The 24,503-nt window shown below is 44.8% G+C and overlaps 1 protein-coding gene across 3 annotated transcripts in view; it reads left to right on the top strand.

The window, feature by feature from the left end:
- NOX4 (NADPH oxidase 4) overlaps window positions 1–24,503 on the top strand; it is a 112,203-nt gene that overhangs the window by 55,050 nt on the left and 32,650 nt on the right. For all 3 annotated transcript variants that reach the window (XM_081909884.1, XM_081909882.1, XM_081909883.1), the window contains one exon: window positions 2,616–2,676. In XM_081909884.1, the coding sequence (XP_081766010.1) occupies window positions 2,616–2,676 (61 nt within the window). The remainder of the gene's footprint in view (window positions 1–2,615; window positions 2,677–24,503) is intronic.

Here is a 24,503-nt window from a genome sequence, read left to right on the forward strand (position 1 = left end):
CTCCACTCATTCAAGGTCGGTAGTTCCTCTTGTTTCCATTTTTGGGCCATAACCTGAAACTGTTCTTAACCTGAAGCAGCACTTTAGCTAATAGGGCCTTCTGCCGCTGCACCGCCGCTGCACAATTTCTGTGCTCATCCTGAAGCAAAGTTCTTAACCCGAGGTACTATTTCTGGGTTAGCGGAGTCTGTAACCTGAAGTGTATGTAACCCAAGGTATCACTGTATTTCAATTAGCATTATCCTGCCTTAGAAAAAGCATTAAACTATGTCAAAAAAACAATCAACATCTAAAAAAAGTGTTGGAGGCAGACAAAGTGTTGAGAAAAAGGCTTAAAAAGGTACAGGGAAAGGGACCCCGGACACTCGCAGATGACTCTAGGGTTGTGGCGCTCATCTTGCTTTACTAGCCGAGGGAGCTGACATTTGTCTGCAGACAGTTTTTCCGAGTCATGTGGCCAGGATGACTAAGCCACTTCTGGCGAACCAGAGCAGTGCATGGAAACGCCGTTTACCTTCCCGCCAGAGTGGTACCTATTTATCTACTTGCACTTTGATGTGTTTTCAAAGTGGAGGGGAGCCCACCCCGTCGCAGGGATTCAAACCGGTGACCTTCCGATCAGCAAGCCCTAGGCCCAGTGGTTTACACCACAGCGCCACCTGCTCAAATGTAGTCCTTGCAAACCATAACTTTTCTAGAAAGGCAAGAGTTTGGCAACAGGGGTGTTGATGGTGGTTTCAACTAAGTTTTACTTGGTGTAGACCCATTGAAAGTAATGAACCTGACTAAGTCCATTCATTTCAATGGGTTTACTTTGAGTAAAGCATAGTTGCGTTCCACCCAGGTTGTTTGGTACCTTGTTTAAGCCACTGTTCTTTCAGGAACAGCTCCCTCCCACCAGTCACAATACTGAGGTTGATTATACTGGTCTACCTTACAGGGCTGTTGTGCTTCTTGCTATGTTTTATTACGTTTTTATCATTATTTTTTTCTGTAAAATAGTTTTGATGTTGTGCACTGCCCTGGGATATCGATCAATCAGCAAAATAAATAAATAAATAAATATAAATAAATATAAAATAAATACGGTAAATAAAAATAAAATAATTGCTGAAGTGGTTATAGTAATCTTAGTAAATTGGCCATGTGCTTTTGTAAATCGATAACTCCATTAATTAAAATTCCAGGCGAGAGAAGCAAGAATAAAAAAAATAATTAGAAAAAAATCACACCCTGTTTGCTTCTATATGATACACACAGAGGCATCCCCCCTCCTCTCAGGAGGGCTCTGCCTTTTAAATGAAAACAAGAGACTCTTAAGATAATAGATGCTATGTCCCAAAGGAAGCTACCTTACAATAGTCAGGATGCTTGTCTACCTAGTCAGTGTAATCTGACTGATGACAACTCTCCAGGGTCTCAGGAGGAGATAAATGTTTCCCATCACCTAGTACCTGCTTGTCGCTGTTTTTTATTGGGTATCATGTGCCTTTTCAGGGGAGTGTGTGTGTGTGTGTGTAACCAGGCATCCTCCCATTCATTCAAATAAATGTCCAGTAGGTTGGCGGTTCGAATCCCCGTGACGGGGTGAGCTCCCGTTGCTCGGTCCCTGCTCCTGCCAACCCAGCAGTTCGAAAGCACGTCAAAGTGCAAGTAGATAAATAGGTACTGCTCCGGCGGGAAGGTAAACGGCGTTTCCGTGTGTTGCTCTGGTTCACCAAAAGCAGCTATACGCCACCTCCCTCGGCCAATGAAGCGAGATGAGCACCGCAACCCCACAGTCGGCCACGACTGGACCTAATGGTCAGGGGTCCCATTACCTTTTTATCCCATTTCCATTTTTAAAAAAGACCCTGGAACTTAGAGGGGATATTGTTTAACAGAAAGTAGATAGTTTTTAGTAATATTTTCTTCTAGTGTGTGACCAGCAAATTAGAATAGAATAGAATAGAATAGAATAGAATAGAATAGAATAGAATAGAATAGAAGGAAAATCGGAAGTCTCTCTTTTGTAATTTTTTGCTAATGTTTCTCTATTTCTCCTTTGTTTTCTCCCTCTGTGTTTCTCTCTTTTCCCTCTCTTTATCTCTATTGCCTCTTTCTCTTTTGATTCTCTTTTGTTTCGTTTTGTATCTCAGATCGTTGTAATCTTATCGTATTACGGGGAAATCTCAATACAAATCTTATTGCAAAAAGAAGAAGAGGCCTTCACATGTTATTGATGTACAGTGGTACCTCAGGTTAAGTACTTAATTCGTTCCGGAGGTCCATTCTTAACCTGAAACTGTTCTTAACCTGAAGCACCGCTTTAGCTAATGGGGCCTCGAGCTGCCGCTGCGCCACCAAAGCATGATTTCTGTTCTCATCCTGAAGCAAAGTTCTTAACCCGAGGTACTATTTCTGGGTTAGCAGAGTCTGTAACCTGAAGCGTCTGTAACCTGAAGCGTCTGTAACCTGAAGCGTCTGTAACCCGAGGTACCACTGTAGTGGGCTAAGCAAATGAATGGTTGATTCAGTATTAAGGGAGATTTGGTGGAGCTGTAGGTTAAACTGTATTGCTAATTACTTCCCCCACAACTGCATTCCAACACGCTTCATTTTATTTCCCCCCACAGTGCCCAACAGCTTCTGAAGCAACTTTTGGGGTTCACGTTAAGGTCGTTGGCGACTGGACAGGTAGGTGAACGTTGGTTTAATCTCTCTCTTAACAGACGGCTTTGACCTGAAACCCCCTTTCCTCAGCAGCTTCCATCTAGATGGCAATTTCAAATCATACGCTGTTTAGAACATGATTCCAAGGGGCTTGCCCCCCACCCTGGGTGATTTTTATTGCAGTTGTGCTGCTGGCTTCATTCAGCTGTGCTTATACATGTCACTTTGTTGTTGTTGTTTTGAGTCCAGACAAATTGTTCTGATTGTCATGCTAATTGTTAATAATACGGCCCGTGTCTTGGCTTTTTCCTTTCAAAATATTATTTTCTGTGTGCAGCAACCTGCTTGCCTTTGGGCCACATGCGGTGGCTGCGGAAGTCAGTGCTGAAATGTGCATTTGCTAGATAAGGGGATTTTTTTAATGCCAGCCGCTTGGTTGGCTTCCAGGTTAGTTAACACCTATGTCATGCTGAGATTACGGAGTTGCTTTCATGTTCTGATATGCTTCTCTCGGGCTGTGTGAGAACGTCACTGGGGTCCACTGGGCCTCTGCAGGAAATGAGGAATTCTGCTTTTAATTTTTGTAGAATTGTAGAATTGGAAAGGACCCCAAGGGTCATCTTGTCCAGCCCCCTTGCAATGCTGGAATCTCAGCTACAGCATCCATGACAGATGGCCATCCAAACTCTGCTTAAAAGCATCCAAGGAAGGCGAGTCCACAACCTCCTGTGGGGAGGGGAATTCAAAAGGCTGGATAGCAAGGGGAGTATGAAATGAAATTTGCTCAAACTTGAGTCATGGGTGAGTGTGTGATGGTGGTGGAAGAGGATGAAATTGGGTGGGGGGTGGGACCCACATATATAAATGGATGCCAACAGCATCAGTGGCTGATTGTATTCTCATTTTCCTGATTCCTATATGACCCAGGGGTCGGCAAGGTTTATCTTGAGAGCCAGTGTGGTGTAGTGGTTAAGAGCGATGGACTCATAATCTGGTGAACTGGGTTTGCGTCTCCACTCCTCCACATGCAGCTGCTGGGTGACCTTGGGCTAGTCACACTTCTCTGAAGTCTCTCAGCCCCACTCACCTCACAGAGTGTTTGTTGTGGGGGAGGAAGGGAAAGGAGAATGTTAGCCCCTTTGAGACTCCTTCGGGTAGTGATAAAGCGGGATATCAAATCCAAACTCTTCTTCTTGCCTGGGCCACTTCACTTCAGCAGAGATCCCTCTGTGGGCCAGATTGCACACCTTCCCGTGATTTTCGGCGTCTGCACAGACACGATTTCTGGTGCCGCGGAAGCGAGTCTCCGCGCCGTGCTGTGCTGCGCCGGTTTAGAGCAGTGCGTGGGGACTCACCGAGCGGGCGGCTCGGTTTGGGGGCAGCTTGTGGGCCGGTTAAACAACTCCCATGGGTTGCTTGTGGCTCATGGGCCTTAGGTTGCCGGCCCCTGTTATTACCAGCTGCAGTGAAGGGTCGTTTTGCGCACTTTTAAGTTCTAATTGAATTGTCATAAAGTGTGCTTTTGCGCTGCTGTTCAGAGTAGTGGGTGGAAATCTACCATCGGCAGAACCGTCTCTGCTTGCTCAACAGCATGATCTCCCATCTTCTTCGCCTGCTCGCTGAGCTGGGGTTTGTCCTGACCCTGCAGAGCCAATTTGAGGAGCAGGGACATGGGGGGATGCACAGAGGGAAGGAGTGGGCAAGTCCTGTTGCACTAGCGGGACTCGTGCTGGCTCCCACTAGCACATCAACTTAGCTGTATGCATCCCAATATTTACCTGTCTGTAGATCTATCTATCTCGCTTCTAGTTCAAGTAAAAGCTTACATCAGGTTTTGAAGAAAGCTCAATGGTCGATAGTAACCCTGTCTTGAAAGTTTCACCATTAAGCTGTTTTACCACTTCTTCTTGGTTTCTTTCTTGGGTTTCTTGCTCAACGATGCTGTGGCAGCTTTGGGTTTCTTTACCACTTCTGAACTTTTTGTCTCACCAAATGGATGCTGAACTGGACTTCTCACCCCCTGAAATCCCAGAGCCTACGTTCATGCAGAACATCCTGCACTATGGCCTCTTCTTTGGTGCCATTTTTCAACTCATCTGTGTACTGGCCATTATCCTTCCCATTCCAGAGACACACAAAATGGACACTGAAAACTATGAGACAAAAAGTTCAGAAGTGGTAAAGAAACCCAAAGCTGCCACAGCATCGTTGAGCAAGAAACCCAAGAAGAAGTGGTAAAACAGCTTAATGATGAAACTTTCAAGACAGGGTTACTATCAACCATTGAGCTTTCTTCAAGACTGCATTGATGAAGTACAACTTAAATGTAACACAGTTTGGGGAAAGCTATGCATATATCAGGTTTTGGGCAACCTGTGGCCCTCCAGATATTGCCGGGCTCCAACTCCCATCATCCCCAGCCAGCTTAGCATATGGAAGCTGGAGTTCAACAACTTCTGGAGTTCTACAGAAAAAGCCCCATTGAAGTAGGAGGGCAAAGTTGCCATTGACCAGGCCTGGCATAGGGAGCAAACAGATTAATATATACATATTAGCACCACAGCATCTAGAGGGCCACAGTTTACTTATTTCTTGCTTAGCACATGACACAATTCATTAGTCCTTAAGGTGTCATGAGTCTCTCTTTGTAGCTTTTTGCTGTGACAAACTCAGCATGGGCAACCCTCTATAAGGGTCAACAGAGGAGAGTGTTCAAATAACAGGTTTTAATAATAATAATAATAATAATAATAATAATAATAATAATAATACATTTTTATTTATATCCCGCCCTTCCCAGCCGAAGCCGGGCTCAGAGCAGCTAACAACAAGAAAATAATACAACATTCTAAAATCATTTCATTATAAGATCAGTTCAAATCAAATTAATGGCAACCATTGGGCTAGAGTTCTGTGAGGATTGCCAAAGGTGGGGGTCAGGCTGAGCTGGAAGAGAAGTCAAGTCCCGCAGGGCCCTAGTCTCTTGTGACAGAGCGTTCCACCAGATCGGGGCCACAGCCAAAAAATCCCTGACTCTGGTTGAGGCCAGCCTAACATCACTGTGGCCTGGCACCTCCAAGATGGTTTTGTTTGAAGACCGTAAGGTGCTCCATGGGACATACCAGGAGAGGCGGTCCTGTAGGTACGAGGGTCCTAGGCCATATAGGGCTTTAAAGGTTAAAACCAGCACCTTAAACCTGGAGCCAATGTAGCTAGTATAGCACTGGGTGAATGTGATCCCGCAGCGAGGACACCGTAAGGAATCTCGCCACGGCATTCTGCACCCACTGGAGTTTCTGGGTCAGTCTCAAGGGCAGAGTGAGTTATAATAGTCCACTCTGGAGGTGACCGTCACGTGGATCACAGTGGCTAGGTCAGGGCGAGGGATTATGTCAGTTACTGTGGTTGTGTGATAGCTCTGCGGGCATGCACAACACACACACCCCGACACACACACCCCGTGCTTGCCATGTGAGCAGGTCCTGCATCACTTTGAAGAAATAGGTTCATGGGACCAACTGGATTAGATTCTTCCTCTTCTCACCTGCCCTGCCTCCCAGTCTAGGGAGTGGTGCGGGCAGGAATGAGGATATAAAGAGCCTCACAGGACCTGATCCCCCATAAATTGCTACAGCAGCCTGGGAGCTGACTGCAAATATGTGATTTGTGGTCCATGAATGTATAAAAAATGAGAGGCACAAATACAAGATGGGTGACACCTGGCTTGAGAGCAGTACATGTGAAAAGGATCTAGGAGTCTTGGTTGACCACAAACTTGACATGAGCCAACAGTGTGATGCGGCAGCTAAAAAAGCCAATGCAATTCTGGGCTGCATCAATAGGAGTATAGCATCTAGATCAAGGGAAGTAATAGTGCCACTGTATTCTGCTCTGGTCAGACCTCACCTGGAGTACTGTGTCCAGTTCTGGGCACCACAGTTCAAGAAGGACACTGACAAACTGGAACGTGTCCAGAGGAGGGCAACCAAAATGGTCAAAGGCCTGGCAACGATGCCTTATGAGGAACGGCTAAGGGAGCTGGGCATGTTTAGCCTGGAGAAGAGGAGGTTAAGGGGTGATATGATAGCCATGTTCAAATATATAAAAGGATGTCACATAGAGGAGGGAGAAAGGTTGTTTTCTGCTGCTCCAGGGAAGCGGACCACGGAGCTCTGATGGTGTTTCCTGCTTCACAGGGGGTTGGACTCGATGGCCCTTGTGGTCTCTTCCAACTCTATGATTTTATGATTCTAAGTACCATCAGTGTGTTCATGAGCATGACCTGTGTTACTTTCTTCTGCCCCCAAAAGCTTAGCTGTGGTAAATATTTTGTAGATTACGTCACTCGTTTCCAACTCATTCTGCTCCTTTATTTGATCTGCATCCCTTTGCGGCACCTTTTAGTACCATGTTGTGTTTGTTTTAAGGCTGACATCCTTTGAAGACAGATATGGCCAGAGGGCTTGTCTTTACTTTCCAAGAATGCAACAGCCAGGAAAACAAAACCAGCTACATAAAAGCATTCTGCAAATACGAGCAATATTCTAACCTCCCTCCTGCTTCCTTTTCTAAATATATTTCAGGCTGACATTAATACTGTAAGGTATGTTTGTATTACGTTGCACAGTCTACTACAATAGAAACTATATTGTATGCAGAATAATTAGGATGAATGCTAATCTGATAGTTTTGCTTGCAAGGCTCGCTTTATGCTGCGTTACAAAAATAAGTGGAATAATTTAATAGGTCCTACCCTATGTAACACATATGTTCACGGCAAAATTTGTGCCTTGGATCAGCATCTGAGCTGTGTGTGAGAGCACGTGTTTGTGCTGCAGCTTAGTCCTGGGACATCAACAAACGTTCCTCAACTGAGCATGTGCAGAGTGCACTTCTAATAGCAACAAATAACTGCAACTGGGACCAGTAGACTCTGGAGAAGGGCTTCTAGGCTATAGGAGTTTAAACCCTACTACCCTTTTTTTTAAAAAAAAAAAAATCATCTTGCTAGTCATGTATCATGCTAGTCCTACTCAAAGTAAACCCACTGGAATTGATAGGCATAACTAACTTAGGGCCATTTATTCCAATGAGTCAACTCTAGCTGGGTACAGCCCTAAAAGATTGCCAATATATGAGTCAGTGTGGCAGAGCACAGGTTTTACATCTAGAAGTTTTCTTGCCAATTGTAACTGTGGTACACAGCTAGACTGGAATAAACCTCTGCCACAAACTCTATGACTGACCTAGGGCCTTCCCTTTACCAATATAAAAAGTAAAGGGACCCCTGACTATTAGGTCCAGTCATGGCTGACTCTGGGGTTGTGGCGCTCATCTTGCTTTATTGACTGAGGGAGCTGGCGTACAGCTTCCGGGTCATGTGGCCAGCATGACTAAGCCACTTCTGGCGAACCAGAGCAGCGCACGGAAACGCCATTTACCTTCCCGCCGGAGCGGTACCTATTTATCTACTTGCACTTTATGCTTTCGAACAGCTTGGTTGGCAAGAGCAGGGACCGAACAACGGGAGCTCACCCTGTCACGGGGATTCGAACCACCAACCTTCTGATTGGCAAGCCTAGGCTCTGTGGTTTAACCCACAGCACCACAAAATCTCCCTTAATACTGAATCAGCCATTCATTTGCTTAGCCCACTATTCTCTCTCTGTCTCAACTGATGGCAACTCTCCAAATCTCAGAAGTTTCCCAGTTCTGGCTGTTGACTAGCACCTCTGAACCATCAATGACAGAACTTGGCATCCACCATCTGAATTTCCCACAATGCACTTCTCTGGAAGTGCCAGAGTTCTGGTGCATTACAAATCACGGTGGCTAACAGTGGCCAGCACCTTTCCCAGGGACCCCTCAACCCTGGGGTTGGCTGGCCCTACTGAGTAGGGGCTGTGCTTGGAAGGCTACTGAGGTCCTTTGCTGCTTGCAATAATTTAGCGATAAAAAGTCAGAGCTGTTTGCTGAGCAATGCATCATCCTCTGCAACCCAAGAGATGTGATTAGAGCTGCTGAAGAACTGAAGCATGTAATCGATAGTGACCACAGCCTGACAGCATTGGATGCAAGCTGGTGGGGGCCCAGGAGTCAGTGGGTGGGCAGGGGTTAGAGAAATAAGACTGTGGCTTCAGAACAAGGTGAGCGACACAGCCCCCTCATTAGCCAACTTTCATTAATTGCTTGTGACTTTTTAAAGGGAAAAAAATCTTATAATGAACGGTGGTAAACAAACAGAGATCAAGCAATTATTGCCTTAATCTCTTTTTGAGCTTCCTTCTGCATCAGTTTCATTTTTCTTTCAGTGTTAAAAAAAAAACACCTCACAGGAGTTAATCCCAGAGTGGGAGAAGAATAGAGTAAGAGGCATAAATAAATTCTTGTATTTCTGTTGTTTATTGTTCATAATAATGTTATTTATCATTAATAATAATAATAATAATAATAATAATATGCATTTATATCCCATCTTTTTCTCCAAGCTCAAGGTGGTGTACTTGGTGCACTCACTCTTCATTTAATCCCCCCCAAAAAAACTCTGTGAGGTAGGTTAGGCTGAGAGGCAGTGACGGTTAAAGGTCACCCAGTGAGCTTCATGGTCCAGTGGGGATTTGAACCCTGATCTTCCAGGTCCTAGTCCAATATTCTAACCACTATGCCACGTGAACAATGGGTTAGATTGCACAGTGCTCGGTCTCGTGTCTTGATGCTCTGAGATAAGAGTACCAGGTGCACTGGATCACCATGGCAACACTGGTGAGGACGAATAAATGACTTGTTGTGACGTTCACCCACCCAATGGTTCAGGAATGTTGGTTCAGAATCACTTTCATCAAGTCTTGTTTTTGCAAATCCTGATGCTATCAGACTCTGAATCTCCAAGAGTCAAGGGAAAGAGGCTGTGGGTTTAGCTAGCATGGTGTGGTGGTCTAAACCACTGAGCCTCTTGGGCTTGCTGATCGGAAGGTCAGCGGTTTGAATCCCCACAACAGGGTGAGCTCCTGTTGCTCTGTCCCAGCTCCTGCCAACCTAGCAGTTTGAAAGCACACCAGTGCAAGTAGATAAATAGGTACCACTGCAGCAAGAAGGTAAACGGCGTTTCCGTGAGCTCTGGCACTCGTCACGGTATCCCGTTGCACCAGAAGCGGTTTACTCGTGCTGGCCACATGACCCAGAAAGCTGCCTGAGGACGAAAACCGGCTCCCTCAGCCTGAAAGCGAGATGAGCGCCATAGTCACCTTTGACTGGACTTAACCGTCCAGGGTTCCTTTAACCTTACCTTTTACCTTAGTGTTGGTGGATCTGTACCTATGTATTTTTGCTCTAAAGAACAAAAGAACTTTACATTGTAGGTAGTAAACTTTAGCTTTGTCTTGTATCTGGATGCAATAGACCCTTTGAACTGTGTGGGAGAGAAGTTTTCCCTTTATTTATTTTTTTATAAATATTTTCTTAATACAATAAAGAAAAAACAAACAAAATAACATAAACTTTAACAATAATCATACTTTCTTCACTTCTTTGGACTTCCTCACATCTCTCGTTCCTGCGTTCCAAATTTTCAAACTTTACTCAGCAATTTATCACCTTATTTCAATTCTTATCTTATAATTTTCCGATATTGTATCCCTAATTTTGGATAATTTAACCCAAACCTTAAAACCTTCATTTTAACATAAATTTTTTCCAAAATTTAACTTTTCTCATATTTACATTTATCTTCATCTTCCTTTTAACCAGCTTGTTGGTGCCCTATTGTTAATAATCTTACATCTCTCTTAACATTCATACAATTTACAATATTTTTGTAGATAGTCCTTGAATTTCTTCCAGTCCTCCTCCACAGCCTCTTCTCCCAAGTCTCGGATTCTGCCAGTCATTTCTGCTAGCTCCATGTAGTCTATCAGTTGCATCTGCCATTCTTCCAGCGTGGGCAAATCTTGGGTTTTCCAGTGCTTGGCGACAAGTATCCTTGCTGCTGTTGTTGCATACATAAAAAATGTTCGGTCCTTCTTTAACATCCTCTGGCCGACGATGCCCGAGAAGTTTTCCCTTTAACCAGGGACTCTGTGAGAAGCTTTCTGCTGGGAGCAGGAAATCTCTGAAAACTCTGCTGGAACTCTGCATACTTAGCTGATACATCACACAAGCTGAGGTGTGCTGACTTCCCCAATTCACCAAAAGATTGTGTGCAGCTGCGAATCTCGGTGGTAGCTGCCATTTCTTTCTTCATCAACCGACAATTCATTTTATTTTTTATTGAAATAATTGTTTTGATCCTTCTTTTCCACAAGCAAAAAAAAGAGTGCTTAGATTTATTTTTAAAATAACAATGTCAAGATGCATAATCAGCAAACAAACAAAAAGATGAAAGAATGGGGGGGGAGCACAAGAAAAAGAAAAATAATTAAAACCAGAGTCAGCTGAAAAACCTATATAGGAAAGCTTGTCTAGACAAGCGGAATGATGGAGTGTAGGGAAGGGAAGGGGTCAGACAAGCCTCTTGTCAAAGATTCACCATGGAATGACGTCATGTGATTATGCAGTTATATTTTATGGGTATTTGGGAGAGAGGAGGAAATGGGGGATGGCAGCTCCGAACAACTGTTTCAGCTGCTGTAATAAAGGCCACTTCTACCATTCAGAGGAGATGGAGTTGCGGGCTTCACGGCTCCATCATACATGTGATGGGGGGGATTCCCGGCCATGTCACCTCCTGGCCAGCCAATCGGCTGGCTCTAGGGGTGTGGCCTGCCTTATTTAAACCAGGACGCAGCCAGGGATCTCCCTCTTTGCCGCCTGCCAGCTGTTCCTGTTTTTCCCACCCTCCCGCCCTATAAGGTTTTCGTTCCTTGACCTTGCTATGGACCTTGGTTGGTCGCCATTGAGGGGCCTGGTAGGAATTTTTCCACTTGGCAAATTGGCACCAGCCACTTGGTTTTCACCTACCTTGTAGCAAATCGTCACAACTTTCTGGGTATTGGCGGATAGGCATTGGTATTGCTCTGTAGATGGAAGAGGGGAGGAAGCGCCATCACCTCCCCCACATATTGAAGGGTAGTCCGATAAAGGATTCCGGGGGGTGTGGCCCTGTCCGAAGCCTATGGAGGTGGGGGCCTAAGGCACGCCCCGATCGGTGACCCCGGGGGAATTCCTAGTTGATGTGCATCAGCAGGACTCCCCCTACTGGTGGTTAACCCTTCCCAGACTTCAAGCGGACGGGCTGAAGTCGGATATAGTCAGTTAGGACCAATGCCTAAGCCAATACCGCTCATCACCTGTAACCAATAAAGTTGTGGCCTTATTTAGCCCATTAACCATAGAATCATAGAATCATAGAGTTGGAAGAGACCACAAGGGCCATCGAGTCCAACCCCCTGCCAAGCAGGAAACACCATCACAGCACTCCTGACATATGGTTGTCAAGCCTCTGCTTAAAGACCTCCAAAGAAGGAGACTCCACCACACTCCTTGGCAGCAAATTCCACTGTCGAACAGCTCTTACTGTCAGGAAGTTCTTCCTAATGTTTAGGTGGAATCTTCTTTCTTGTAGTTTGGATCCATTGCTCCGTGTCCGCTTCTCTGGAGCAGCAGAAAACAACCTTTCTCCCTCCTCTATGTGACATCCTTTTATATATTTGAACATGGCTATCATATCACCCCTTAACCTCCTCTTCTCCAGGCTAAACATGCCCAGCTCCCTTAGCCGTTCCTCATAGGGCATCGTTTCCAGGCCTTTGACCAATAATAATTGTGTCTTGTGTCTTTATTTCCACTGGGGGGGGAGGGGGAACTCGCCACACAACAAACAAACAGTGAAACAGGTGTTTTCTTTGCAACTCCTGGTTTGAGGCTTGAGCATTTGCTTTGCATGAAAAAGGTCCTAGGTTCAGTCCTTGGCATTTCAAGGTATGTCTGGGAAAGACTCTTGGCCTGAGTCCCTGGATAGCTGCTGCCGGATAGTGGAGGCAATATTGAGTTAGATGGACCAGTGACCAATGCCCCAGGTTCAGTCCCAGGCATCTGCAGGTGATATCTTGAATTTAAGGAAGAATGGAAGGTGCTTATTGCATATATACAAAAGCAGTGTACACAGGTTAATACATTAGCATGGTTTTAAGATTACTTGTAATTTTGTTTTGAATGGATAACAGGCAGTTTAAATAGGTTTTAAATTTAGTTGATAAATAATACAACCAAGGAAGGGACTAGAGGGAAGTCATTTTGTCGTGTCGTGCTTTCTTCTTGTATTGTTGTTTTTGTTATTTTTGGAAAAATAAAAAAATGTTATCAAAGAAAAAAAAGGTAGCAGGTGATATCAAAGGTCTCTGCCAGAGACAAGACAGAGCAGACAAGACTAGGTTCTTTGGAACAATGGTTTGACTCTGTCTAAAGCAGCTTCTGGTTTTCTATTTGCACCTCCTTCCCTAAAACAGCATTCTTGTAGAGGGTTCAGTTTCTCATTTTCGGGTCTTAAGTTTAGTTTTCCACATTTCCACATTTATATGTGATGAGCGCTGCAACCCCAGAGTCATCCGCGACTGGACTTAACGGTCAGGGGTCCCTTTACCTTGTACCTTTATGTGGTTGTTGTTTTTTAAGTCCTCATGAAAATTCATCAGCATTTTGGATGAGAATTTCTCCTAATACTGGAATTTTTGTATGCACTCTTGCCGAAAATGCTCATTTTTTGCAAAGCAGTTTTCGCTAATAAGATGTATACTTGCATGCTGTTTTCACTAAGATACGAATTTCTGTGCACACTTAACCCTGGTACAGTGGTACTGTTGGAGATAAGCAGTGTCCCGTGCACAGCGGAATGATGAAAAATGCGTGCCAACATACTCTATATTGCTTTATTTACATTTCAAAGCTGTTAAGTTACAGAAAAACATCTTCCCTCTGCCGGAGCAGAGAAAGCGTCATCTCTCCTCTGAAGCACGGAGAGAATCACTCAAAAGTGAAACTGCAAAGAACAGTGAAAAACAGGAAAACAGTGTACGTCACATCCAGTCTCCCACTCCCGTGGGAACCCAACAGTGCATTGTCTGTGGAATGTAAACAACCTGTCTCGTGACAAGCACTTCGCTGCACAGAGAAGAAAGCAGAAACCAACATCCTCCCCCTTTCTGTGAACATCTCTGGGCAGCGTGTTCGTACAATATCAGTACAAACCCAACTTCTGCACATAGGTACAGTGTTGATCCCTTGATACAATCTTGGACAATACATCAGCAGGAATTTCATTACCTGGCATATAGGACACCGTTACGAGTCCCTTCTGAATACGTTCCCTAGCATGTTGCAACTTCAATTGCAAGTGCTTCGTGCTTTGCTTACAACCTTCAGAATTCAGCAAAGCCAAACATGCTTTGTTGTCCTGGTAAACCTGGATTGGACATTTGACAGGAATTTTCATGTCTTTGCACAATTGTAACAACCATTCACAATCCTTAAGTGAATAAGACAGTGCATTCAGTTCAGCTTCACAAGTACTTAAGCTAACTGTTGTTTGCTTCTTGCATGACCAATCAAATAGACCCTGATTGTACTTATAGCAAACTCCAGACGTACTTTTCCTGTCTGTAGTGTCACTTCCAAAACTTGCATCTGCAAATATCTCAAGACCACCAGACTTCTGATTGTTAAATCTCAGTCTGTAATGCATAGTGCCTTTCAAATACCGCGCTATGCGTTTCAGAGCTTTCCAATCCTTAACAGTAGGATTGTTGACTTGTCTGCTTAGCAAATTACAGCTTACAGCAATGTCTGGTCTTGAACATCTGGCAATGAAGTTTAGCTTGCCTAGCACACTTCTGTACAGTGTGGTGTCAGAAAATGCTGCTTCAGTGTCATCTACCTGATAACCTGTTGTCATCGGTGTGTCTACAGGGTTAGCATCCATCAGGTTTAGTTTGCTTAACACATCAGCAATTTTCCGTGACTGGTGTACTAGAATGTTACCATCTTGATCTCTCTCTATTTCCAGAGATAGGTAGTTGTTTACCTCACCAAGATCTTTCATGTCAAAGTGCTCTTTCAGTTGAGCTAGGGCGTTATTGTACATTGTGACATCTTTCCAAAAGAATAAAAGATCATCAACATAAAACAAACAATACAGTTTCTTTTGCCCCTCCTCTTTGACAAATACACATGGATCAGCTTTCCCTTGCTGAAAACCTAGAGAAAACAATACTTCAGTGAGTTTTGTGTGCCAACACCGTGCACTTTGTTTGAGACCATAAAGGGACTTTTTCAGAGCACAAACAAATCCCTGTTTTACCTGTACGCCATCAGGTGGAAGCATATAAAGTGATTCACCTAGAGATCCGTACAGAAAAGCTGTATTCACATCATGGTGACTAATGTGTAGATTTTCTTCTGCAGCTAGCTTGAGCATAAGCCTAATGCTCTCATACCTCACTGTGGGTGAGTAGGTCTCGTGATAGTCTTCACCTGGTACCTGAGCAAATCCTCTGGCTACCAATCTGGCTTTGTGTCTGACTATCTTGCCATTTTGATCAGTCTTCGCTTTGAAGACCCATTTGCTTCCAAGCAATTTCATTCCTGGAACTATTGGAACTAGGTCCCATGTTTTGTTCCTTTCCAAGGAATCAAGCTCAGCCTTCATGGCATTTAACCATGGCTCAGCTTCCTTTGAATCCAAATCCTGGATTTCTTGGAAACTTGAAGGTTCAAAAACCTTCTTGGAGCTTTTAACAGCTGTTACTGCTATCTTAGCAAACTCATCAGCAAATCTCTTTGGAGGTCTGCCTTTTGTGGCTCTCTGTGACCTGCGAATTAGCCTTAAGTCTTCAACACTCTCCTCTTCCTTCTTAGGAGAAAAGTGACCTATTGTGAACAATGGTTCCTCCAATTCTTGATCAGAGCTTTCAGAGGGTCGCATAGAGGCTTTCGCACTCTTGAAATCCTCTGAATCACTCGATTCAGTTTCAGACTCAGAATCAGAACCTTCATCAGTGGGTGTGGGTTGTTGCGGTTGCTTTTGACTATCCTCAGTCTCATCACTGTCATCAGGATAACATTGGAAAATTCCCACATTCTCCCCCCACTTGGCATTGTACTCAACACTTCTTGTGAGCTTAATTTCCTTAGAGTCAGTCATCATTATTCTGTAAGACCCTTTCTGATAACCTAGAAAGATACCATGCAATCCACGCTTGTCTAACTTGGAGTGTTGTGGTGAGTGAACCCACATGTCCGAACCAAAAATTTTCATGTGTTTGATGTAAGGCTTCTTGCCAAACATCTTCTCATAGGGGGTACAACCAATCGCTGAAGATAACCTGCGATTATAACTGTAAGTGAAACATGAGAGAGCTTCGGCCCAATAACTCTCTGGAAGACTTGCATCATGCAGCAAGGTTTTTAACCCTTGAAGCAATGTTTGATTTGCTCGTTCCGCAAGTCCATTCTGCCATGGCGAGCGAGGACTAGACAAATCGTGTTGAATTCCTTTCTCAGCCAGAAAAGCTTCAAACTGCTGAGAAGTGAATTCTCCCCCCCGGTCAGTGAAAAGAATTTTTATCTTCTTGCCATGCACATTTCCCAACCAAGCACAGAATTCCTTGAACCTAGGAAAAGCCTCTGATTTCTGCTTGAGATTGTACACAAAAATATACCTGGAAAATGCATCAATAAGAACCATGAAGTACCTATTTCCACCCAAAGAGGGCGCTAGTGGTCCAACCAAATCAGCATGAATAATTTGGTATGGTTCTGTAGCTTGCCTACTAGACACCTTACCTTTCGCAGCCATTTTCACCTTGTTTGCTGCGCATGCCTTGCACTTCATGTGGTACCTGCAGGGTTTAATAGTCATACCTTCAACCAAGGCAGGCATTTTAGATACTGCCTCAAAATGCAAATGACCAAATTTCCTGTGAAAATCATGAATACATTCTGCATGCAAACTTTTGTTAGAATCTGCAATGCAACAAGTGTCATCCTGCACAACATCATCATAATACAATACAAACAAACGATCAACAAATTCAGCATGCAACACATAATCATTTTTCTTTGTGATGATGCACTTCTTGTTCTTGAAGGAAACGTCAATTTTCTTCTCAATCAGCTGTCCAACGCTGAGCAGATTATGTTTCGCATCCGGCACATAAAGAACATCCTGTATCGATAAGTCCAAACTGTGAAGAACAACAGTTCCGTAGCCTTTACTCGGGATTGTGTGGTCATCTGCCTGGTGAATCGCACCTTCCTGCGGTGTAAAAGACACGAACAGTCGCTTATCATTGCACATGTGATGCGTTGCAGCTGAATCAACAACGAAGAAAGATCTAGACGTCTTCTGGACCTCTGCAACCTCTGTAACCTTTGGAGCGAAGCGTGAGACCATTGCCTTGTGCTGCGTTGTCCTGGACACCGGACCTTTGCCTTTGCTCTGGCCTTTTCCACGCGATGAGCTTCCACTGCGCTGCTCTGTCTTGGCCCTGGGATATTTGCATTCCCTCTTCATATGGCCTAGACGTCCACATGAGTAGCATTTCACTGCCTTCAAAGCTTTGGCGCCATCTGGTGGTTCCACTGCACTGCGGGATGACGACTGTGAAGTCTCCCCCTTGTTGATGCAGCTAGCACCGCGGCGATCCGCTTCATTCAATATCACGGCAGTAACATAGTCCATTGTCAGCTGAGCAGTTGGCTGTACAGCAATCTGAGTCGCAACAGACTCCCAACCTGAACCCAAAGATTGTAGTATCATGAAGGAATACACAGCCTCTGGAAAGTTGAGTCCTCTCTGTTGCAGCTCATGTCTCAGATTCTGCATCTCCATCAGATGTATACGCACATCTCCACCTTCAGCAAGAGCCATATTATGCAGCTTGTTAAAGTAAAACATAGTGGATCCAGCTTCTGTCCTCAAGTGAGCCTCTCTCAGAGCGTCCCAAATTTCTCTGGCTGAGGTCTTATCACGCAATAGACAGAGCTCTTCTGGGGATACTATCAATGTAAGAGTTCCCCTTGCCTTGGAATCCATAGCTTTCCATTCATCTGTAACTGGAGCTGGGGGGGTTTCTGAAATTACCTTAAACAGACCCTCTTTCTGCAGAATAGCCTCTGCATAGAGAACCCAGTCCGTATAGTTTTTCTTATTGAGCTTAGGAATCCCACAAGCATCAGCTAGCTTTGTACAGCTAGCCATCTCTGCTGCTTTAAATCAAGCTGCTTTAATCCAAAGGCAATTTCAAAACAGCCTCTGCCTTGCCTGTGCTGCTCTTCTGCTTAACTGCTTTGCTTATCTGCAGCTGCTTCAAACTGCATTCCAAAGGCAAATTCAAAGTTACTTTCACTTTCCCAGCCATCCAAGCCACTACGCTTGTGCCGTGGAAAACGGCTTTAAAAGTTCAAAGTCCAGCCTTAAAGCCATTAATTAGAAGCTGGCAGGCTGCCCGGAGCAGTAGCACATACCTTCATCAATCATTTTGACGCGCAGAGCAGATACCTTGCGTTCCGTCCCTCTGCCGCTGTTCCAATACTTTGCCGGCACTTCGTTTCTTTGCTCCTCTGTTCCTTTGCCAGGAGCCCGACTTCTGGAGTCCATTCTCAAAACACTGCGTTTTTCTGGGCCCATAACCAAATGTTGGAGATAAGCAGTGTCCCGTGCACAGCGGAATGATGAAAAATACGTGCCAACATACTCTATATTGCTTTATTTACATTTCAAAGCTGTTAAGTTACAGAAAGACATCTTCCCTCTGCCGGAGCAGAGAAAGCGTCATCTCTCCTCTGAAGCACGGAGAGAATCACTCAAAAGTGAAACTGCAAAGAACAGTGAAAAACAGGAAAACAGTGTACGTCACATCCAGTCTCCCATTCCCGTGGGAACCCAACAGTGCATTGTCTGTGGAATGTAAACAACCTGTCTCGTGACAAGCACTTCGCTGCACAGAGAAGAAAGCAGAAACCAACAGGTACCTCAGGTTAAGTACTTAATTCATTCCGGAGGTCTGTTCTTAACCTGAAACTGTTCTTAACCTGAAGCACCACTTTAGCTAATGGGGCCTCCTGCAGCTGCCGTGCCGCCGCCGCATGATTTCTGTTCTCATCCTGAAGCAAAGTTCTTAACCTGAGGTACTATTTCTGGGTTAGCGGAGTCTGTAACCTGAAGCGTATGTAACCCGAGGTACCACTGTATGTGCAATTTTGTACCCTCTTCTTGTCCGGCCGGCTGCATTGCAGCATCCAGAGAAGTGCTGATTGCGAAGGATGGCTGTGAATTCCAAAGGATGGCAGTGGGCAGATGGTTTCAGAAAGTGCAAATTAAATAGGTTCACCTTTAAAGACAAATTGAATCGCCCCTCCCCGCCCCCAATCCCTGTGCTCGAAGAATGAGAAATGTAAGACACACCTATAGCTCAGGTGGATCTGCAAGCAGTGAAGTCTCCCCTCCTCTGTGTGGCAGGTGCCTTTTTTGCTTGTTTACACCTGGTGGCCTCCTTGTGCCTTTCATGTCCTCATCTTAGACCTTGCCAGCATCCTGAAGGCATGAGCGTGCCACACACTGATGCCCTTTAGAAATAAGGCATCAGGAGGCAGCCGTGCGACAGGAACGGAGAATGGCAGAAGGGTGGGCTTAGTGCTGCTGAATCCAAACGTGGAAAAGGTTTGCTGCCAGCTGGGCCACCCCTGCTGCTGATTAGTGCCGCTGCGCCTCCTGGCACATCTACTAAAGGAGCTCTCCAGGGTGGCACAGTTCTGCTGGGATGCCACAAGATTAGCTGGCATAGCTTTGCATTCCTTTGTAATGGCACTGTGGGAGGACTGAGAAGTTGGGGTTTCCGGCCTCTCAATCACCCCAACTTCTCATATCTATATTAAACCATTTTAACAAAACAAATTATCAATCAAAATAACCAATTACATTTTCCACCCTTCCCTCCCTCTCCCACTCCCTAAGGATTTCCCTCAGTTCCCCTCTCTGATTTGTTTGCACATTTTATTCTCTGCATGTTAAAAAATTGTACATATCTGTCAGGGAACTGCCATCGGAGCCAGAGGCAGAGGGAAGGCTCCAGAGGGATGCCGGAGAGGGTCCCAGCAGGGAGAGAGGCAGCCCATCTGCTGGGGAAGGAAATCAGCGTAACACCAGGGGTGAAGGGGGGCAGATGGGGGAATCGGAGAGAGGACTCCAGGACTCTTCACCGGAGACCAGTGGGGAGAGCACGGGTCCTCCGCTGCCCGCACGCTCCCTGCGCAGAAGGCTTCCGCGTAGGGAGAGTAGGAGGAGACTTGGCGTCAAAGAACTTCTTTGCTGGAAGAAGTTCAAGAAACGCCCACTGACGGATTCTGCCAGCGACTGAGACAGCCACGAAGTGAAGGGCTGTCCAGACAGAAAGGGTTTAACCAGGCCACCTAGCCAGGAGTGGCGGCAACTTACGCACGAGCAACCCCCTAAAACCATTATGATATCATTGCCTTATCTGTCATATATTCTACTAATAAATTTGTGGGTGTTTATTCAAAACCTGCCAAGGAGTCCAAATCATTTTTGTTTGGTTTGTTAGATAGTTTGTAAAAAAGTTTCCATTCTTCCTTGAATTCACGGTTGTCCTTCTCACATAATTTATATGTCAACTTTGCCAACTCGGCATAACTCATCAGTTTTTCTTGCCATTGTTCTTCCATCCTTCAGTCACCCCAACTTCTCAATTATCCCACCCTTTCTTTTTATTCTTTCTTTCTCTTCTTTTTCTCCTTCCTTCCTTCTTTCCTTCCTTCATTTTGTCTCCCTTCTTTGTCACTGCCCCCCTTTGGAGTCCTATGTCTGGGGTCTTTATGAAGGTCCAGGGATCACATACTCCTGGGGTGGTAGATGGTTGATGGAGAGCACTGGATGGGTGACAGGGAAATGTTGATTTCCCTGTGTGAGAAGCTGGGAGGAGAAAGGAAAGGAGGTGCTACTATCTTTTGTGGGTGGTAAGGGCTAAGAAGTCCCTTTAAGAGAGGACTCTCTATGCTACTTAGTGTATTTGTGTTTTTTTGTACAGTGGTACCTCAGGTTAAGTACTTAATTTGTTCCGGAGGTCCGTACTTAACCTGAAACTGTTCTTAACCTGAAGCACCACTTTCGTTAATGGGGCCTCCTGATGCTGCTGCACCGCCGGAGCACGATTTCTGTTTTCATCCTGAAGCAAAATTCTTAACCTGAAGCACTATTTCTGGGTTAGCGGAGTTTGTAACCTGAAGTGTATGTAACCTGAAGCGTATGTAACCCGAGGTACCACTATATTTATTTGTAGTTTGTGGTAGCTGTTAGCTTATTATATTATTAAAAACTTAAATATAAATCTTATTACAAAATAAAATAGAAGCTGGGTTTTCCAAGCATGGGGCAACTCTTTGAAATGGCCTTTCCTCATGACGGCTTCCTTGGTTACAAGTTATGGTCCCTGCAAAAAATCCTCATGTCTTCCACTTCAACCATGGTTCCAGGCTCCATTAGATATTTCCCCATGCATAAAGTGTTGGCGCATTAACATTCTCTCAGCAACCCTTCACAGCGATGATCCTCTGCCCCAATAAGGTGCACTGGCCCTTGGTTGGGAGAGGTTTGTGCTTAGGCTGATGGGAGTTGTAGTTCAGTTGCACTGGGCAGGTCAAAGGTCCTGCACGCCTCTGCTAGGGGAAGGGCCAAAGCTCTATGGTGTCAGTGTTTCTCAAACTTGGTCCCCAACTGTTGTTGGACTACAACTCCCATCATCCCTAGCTAGCAGGACCAGTGGTCAGGGATGATGGGAGTTGTAGTCCAACAACAACAGCTGTTTTCTCAGTAGTGATGTATGGAAGTGAGAGCTGGACCATAAAGAAGGCTGATTGCCGAAGAATTGATGCTTTTGAATTATGGTGGTGGAGGAGACTCTGGAGAGTCCCATGGACTGCAAGAAGATCAAACCTATCCATTCTTCAGGAAATCAGCCCTGAGTGCTCACTGGAAGGATGGATCCTGAAGCTGAGGCTCCAATACTTTGGTCACCTCATGAGAAGAAAAGACTCCCTGGAAAAGACCCTGATGTTGGGAAAGATGGAGGGCACAAGTAGAAGGGGACGACAGAGGACGAGATGGTTGGACAGTGTTCTGGAAGCTACCAACATGAGTTTGACCAAACTGCGGGAGGCAGTGGAAGACAGGAGTGCCTGTTGTGCTCTGGTCCATGGGGTCATGAAGAGTTGGACACGACTAAATGACTAAACAACAACAACAACAGCTTCTGCTTTGCATGCAGAAGGTTCCCCTCACTGCTCCTTGTAACTGTCCTGGATAGTACTAGCTACCTCCAAAATAAAGGAAGGAAGTGGAGAATTTTGAATGCCTCTTGACTTTGTGCTAGATTGGTCAGCTAGCTGCCATCTGCCTTGTCTCCATCTGGTTTTGTTCCTTCACTGAACCTGCCCTGGTTCCCAGTGGGCTTCTGCGAAGGTGTGCACTCGAAAGCAATTATCTTTTTAAAAAGGAACGCAATTCTCTGTGCCAGCCACAACATAAATCCCAGACGCACTTCTTTCATGGGAATAGATGCTGTTTTGTGCTTACAACACAAGATGCAAACCCCAGAGGTATGCAAATCTCTGTTTGGCCACATGCCCACTCACAGATCTGTAGCCGCTGTGTAGGGAATTTCTAAGAAAGCCATGCAGCCAAGTAAGTATGCTTTGTTGTTGTTTAGTCATTTAGTCGTGTCTGACTCTTTGTGACCCCATGGCCCACCTAAAACTAGCATCCTGTTTTCACACCGGCCAACAAGGCACACTTCTTCCATCATGGCATGATAGCCTTATTCCCCATGGATATCTAACCTTCTTCTAAATCCATCCAGGTTTCTGGCTATCATTACCTCTTAAAGGAGCAAATTCCATCCCTTAACCACATGCCGTGCGAAGAAGTACTTCTTTTTTTATTTGCCTTGACTCTTCCTTTTTTTAAAAAATAATATTTTTTCCATTTTTTAACAGTATCCTTATACAATTAAATCATTTTCAATTTTTTATACATCTGAGATTACTTGACTCATCAGATTCCCCCTCCCCCCCGGTTTCCAATGTTTCTCTATTTCTTTCTACTGCATCTTATTACATTTTTCAAATTTGATTTATATCCATTTTTAGCTTCAGCCTTAGCACATTATAAGTGTTCTAACAATCCTGCCTACGTTTTTAAATATCTACGGTGATCTTTAAGGTACTGTATAATTTCCCCCCACTCTTTACGAAATTTCTTGCCATCTTAGTGTCTGATCTTCATGGTCATTTTTGCCATTTCGGCATAGTCCATCATCTTGGTTAGCCATTATTCTCTTGTTGGGACTTTCTCTTCCTTCCATTTCTGGGCAGAAAGCATTCTTGCAGCAGTCGACGCATACAGAAATAATCTTTTCAAGATGAAATACCAAAGGACTGCCTTGACTCTTCCAATATCCACCTTCCTTGGATGGCCCCGGTTTCCACTATTATGAGAGAAGAATTTTTTTTCGCTATCTACGATGGGCAGCCTCCTCAAGGAGGGGAATCAGCCGAGGTAATTCATCCAAGGGCTCTTCTCCCTATACAGAACATTTCCTGCTTCTCTTGCTCCGAGGGGGCTGGGAGAAGGTTCGTTCTGTTTTGTTTTCTTTGTTAGGAGAAAGGGTTTCCCACAACAAATGATTCTCAAGGATTTCAGCACTGCACTCCAGTCAGCTGTTAGCAGGAAATGGAACCTCCAAAGAGACCAGGCCTTGGGAAAATGCCTGAGCATCCATCCCAGCAGACTCTCCAAGTTAATGTGAACAGGAAGTTTAATTAGAATCCAGCTGGGGTCTGATGGTTGTACACACTGCCCTGTTCGCTTCAAAGCAGCTGCTGAATGAAAGCATTTACAGTGAGACTTTTCAGTGTTTTCAGCCAGACAGGTCCACTGAACAGCAAATGGGAGTCTTCCTCTTCCTCAAAGGCTTCTTGCAACTTCTTGCAGCTTGAACTGTGCCTAGAAAGTATTGGAGCCTCTCTGCGGGTTTTCCTCTTGCCCCACTCCTTCCCAAGGGAAAATCCATTCTTTGGTGATGAATCGGAACAGAGGGCAATCTGGGGGGAACTCAAATCTCTGTTTACTCCAATCTAGCAAATAATAAAATTATTGAGTGTTGAGGAGCTGTTTTCCCCTGAGGGGAATTCAACAGGACAAGGGGAATTGTGGATAAGCCCTTGGATATCTCTCTTATCCACTCTATTTCTCCATCCTTATTCCGCTAAATATCAGACTGCCTATCTCAAAACACAAAGGGGAAGAAGTCATGCAAGATTCTCCCCCCGATTTGAAGCTGCAATCCAGGAAGATGAAACTGAAGGAGTTTTCGAAGTGCTTTGGGTGGTGTGTGTGTGTGTTTCAGCTCAGGGAATTGCTCAGAGAAAATTGTCTCCAGGCTGTGTGCTGATCAGCTGCAAAGCTGTGGATCCTAGCTAGTGTCTGCAAAGTCTCCAGTTTTAATAGCGTGACTCTAGAGTAAGCGATTTGGGAATTTGCACCTAATGTTGCTTTTCCATTCGTTACACAGGTGGCTGTTTTTATTTTGGTGAAAGGGTTGCACCACCACGGCATAGAAACCCAGAGACAGAAACATTCAAGAACACACACACACACACACACACACACACACACACAGGAATTTGTTCTTGCAAAAGAAGTCTGCATGGCCACCAATTTGGATGGCTTTAGAAGAGGAATAGGCAAATCAATGGAGGATAAGGCTAACTATGATGGCTATGTTCTATTTCCACTCTTAGTGGCAACAGGTCTCTGAATAGCACTTGTGGAAAATCAAAGGTGGGGA

The sequence above is a fragment of the Podarcis melisellensis genome, assembly GCF_964234715.1.
Source record: "Podarcis melisellensis genome assembly, chromosome: 4".
NCBI lineage: Eukaryota > Metazoa > Chordata > Lepidosauria > Squamata > Lacertidae > Podarcis > Podarcis melisellensis.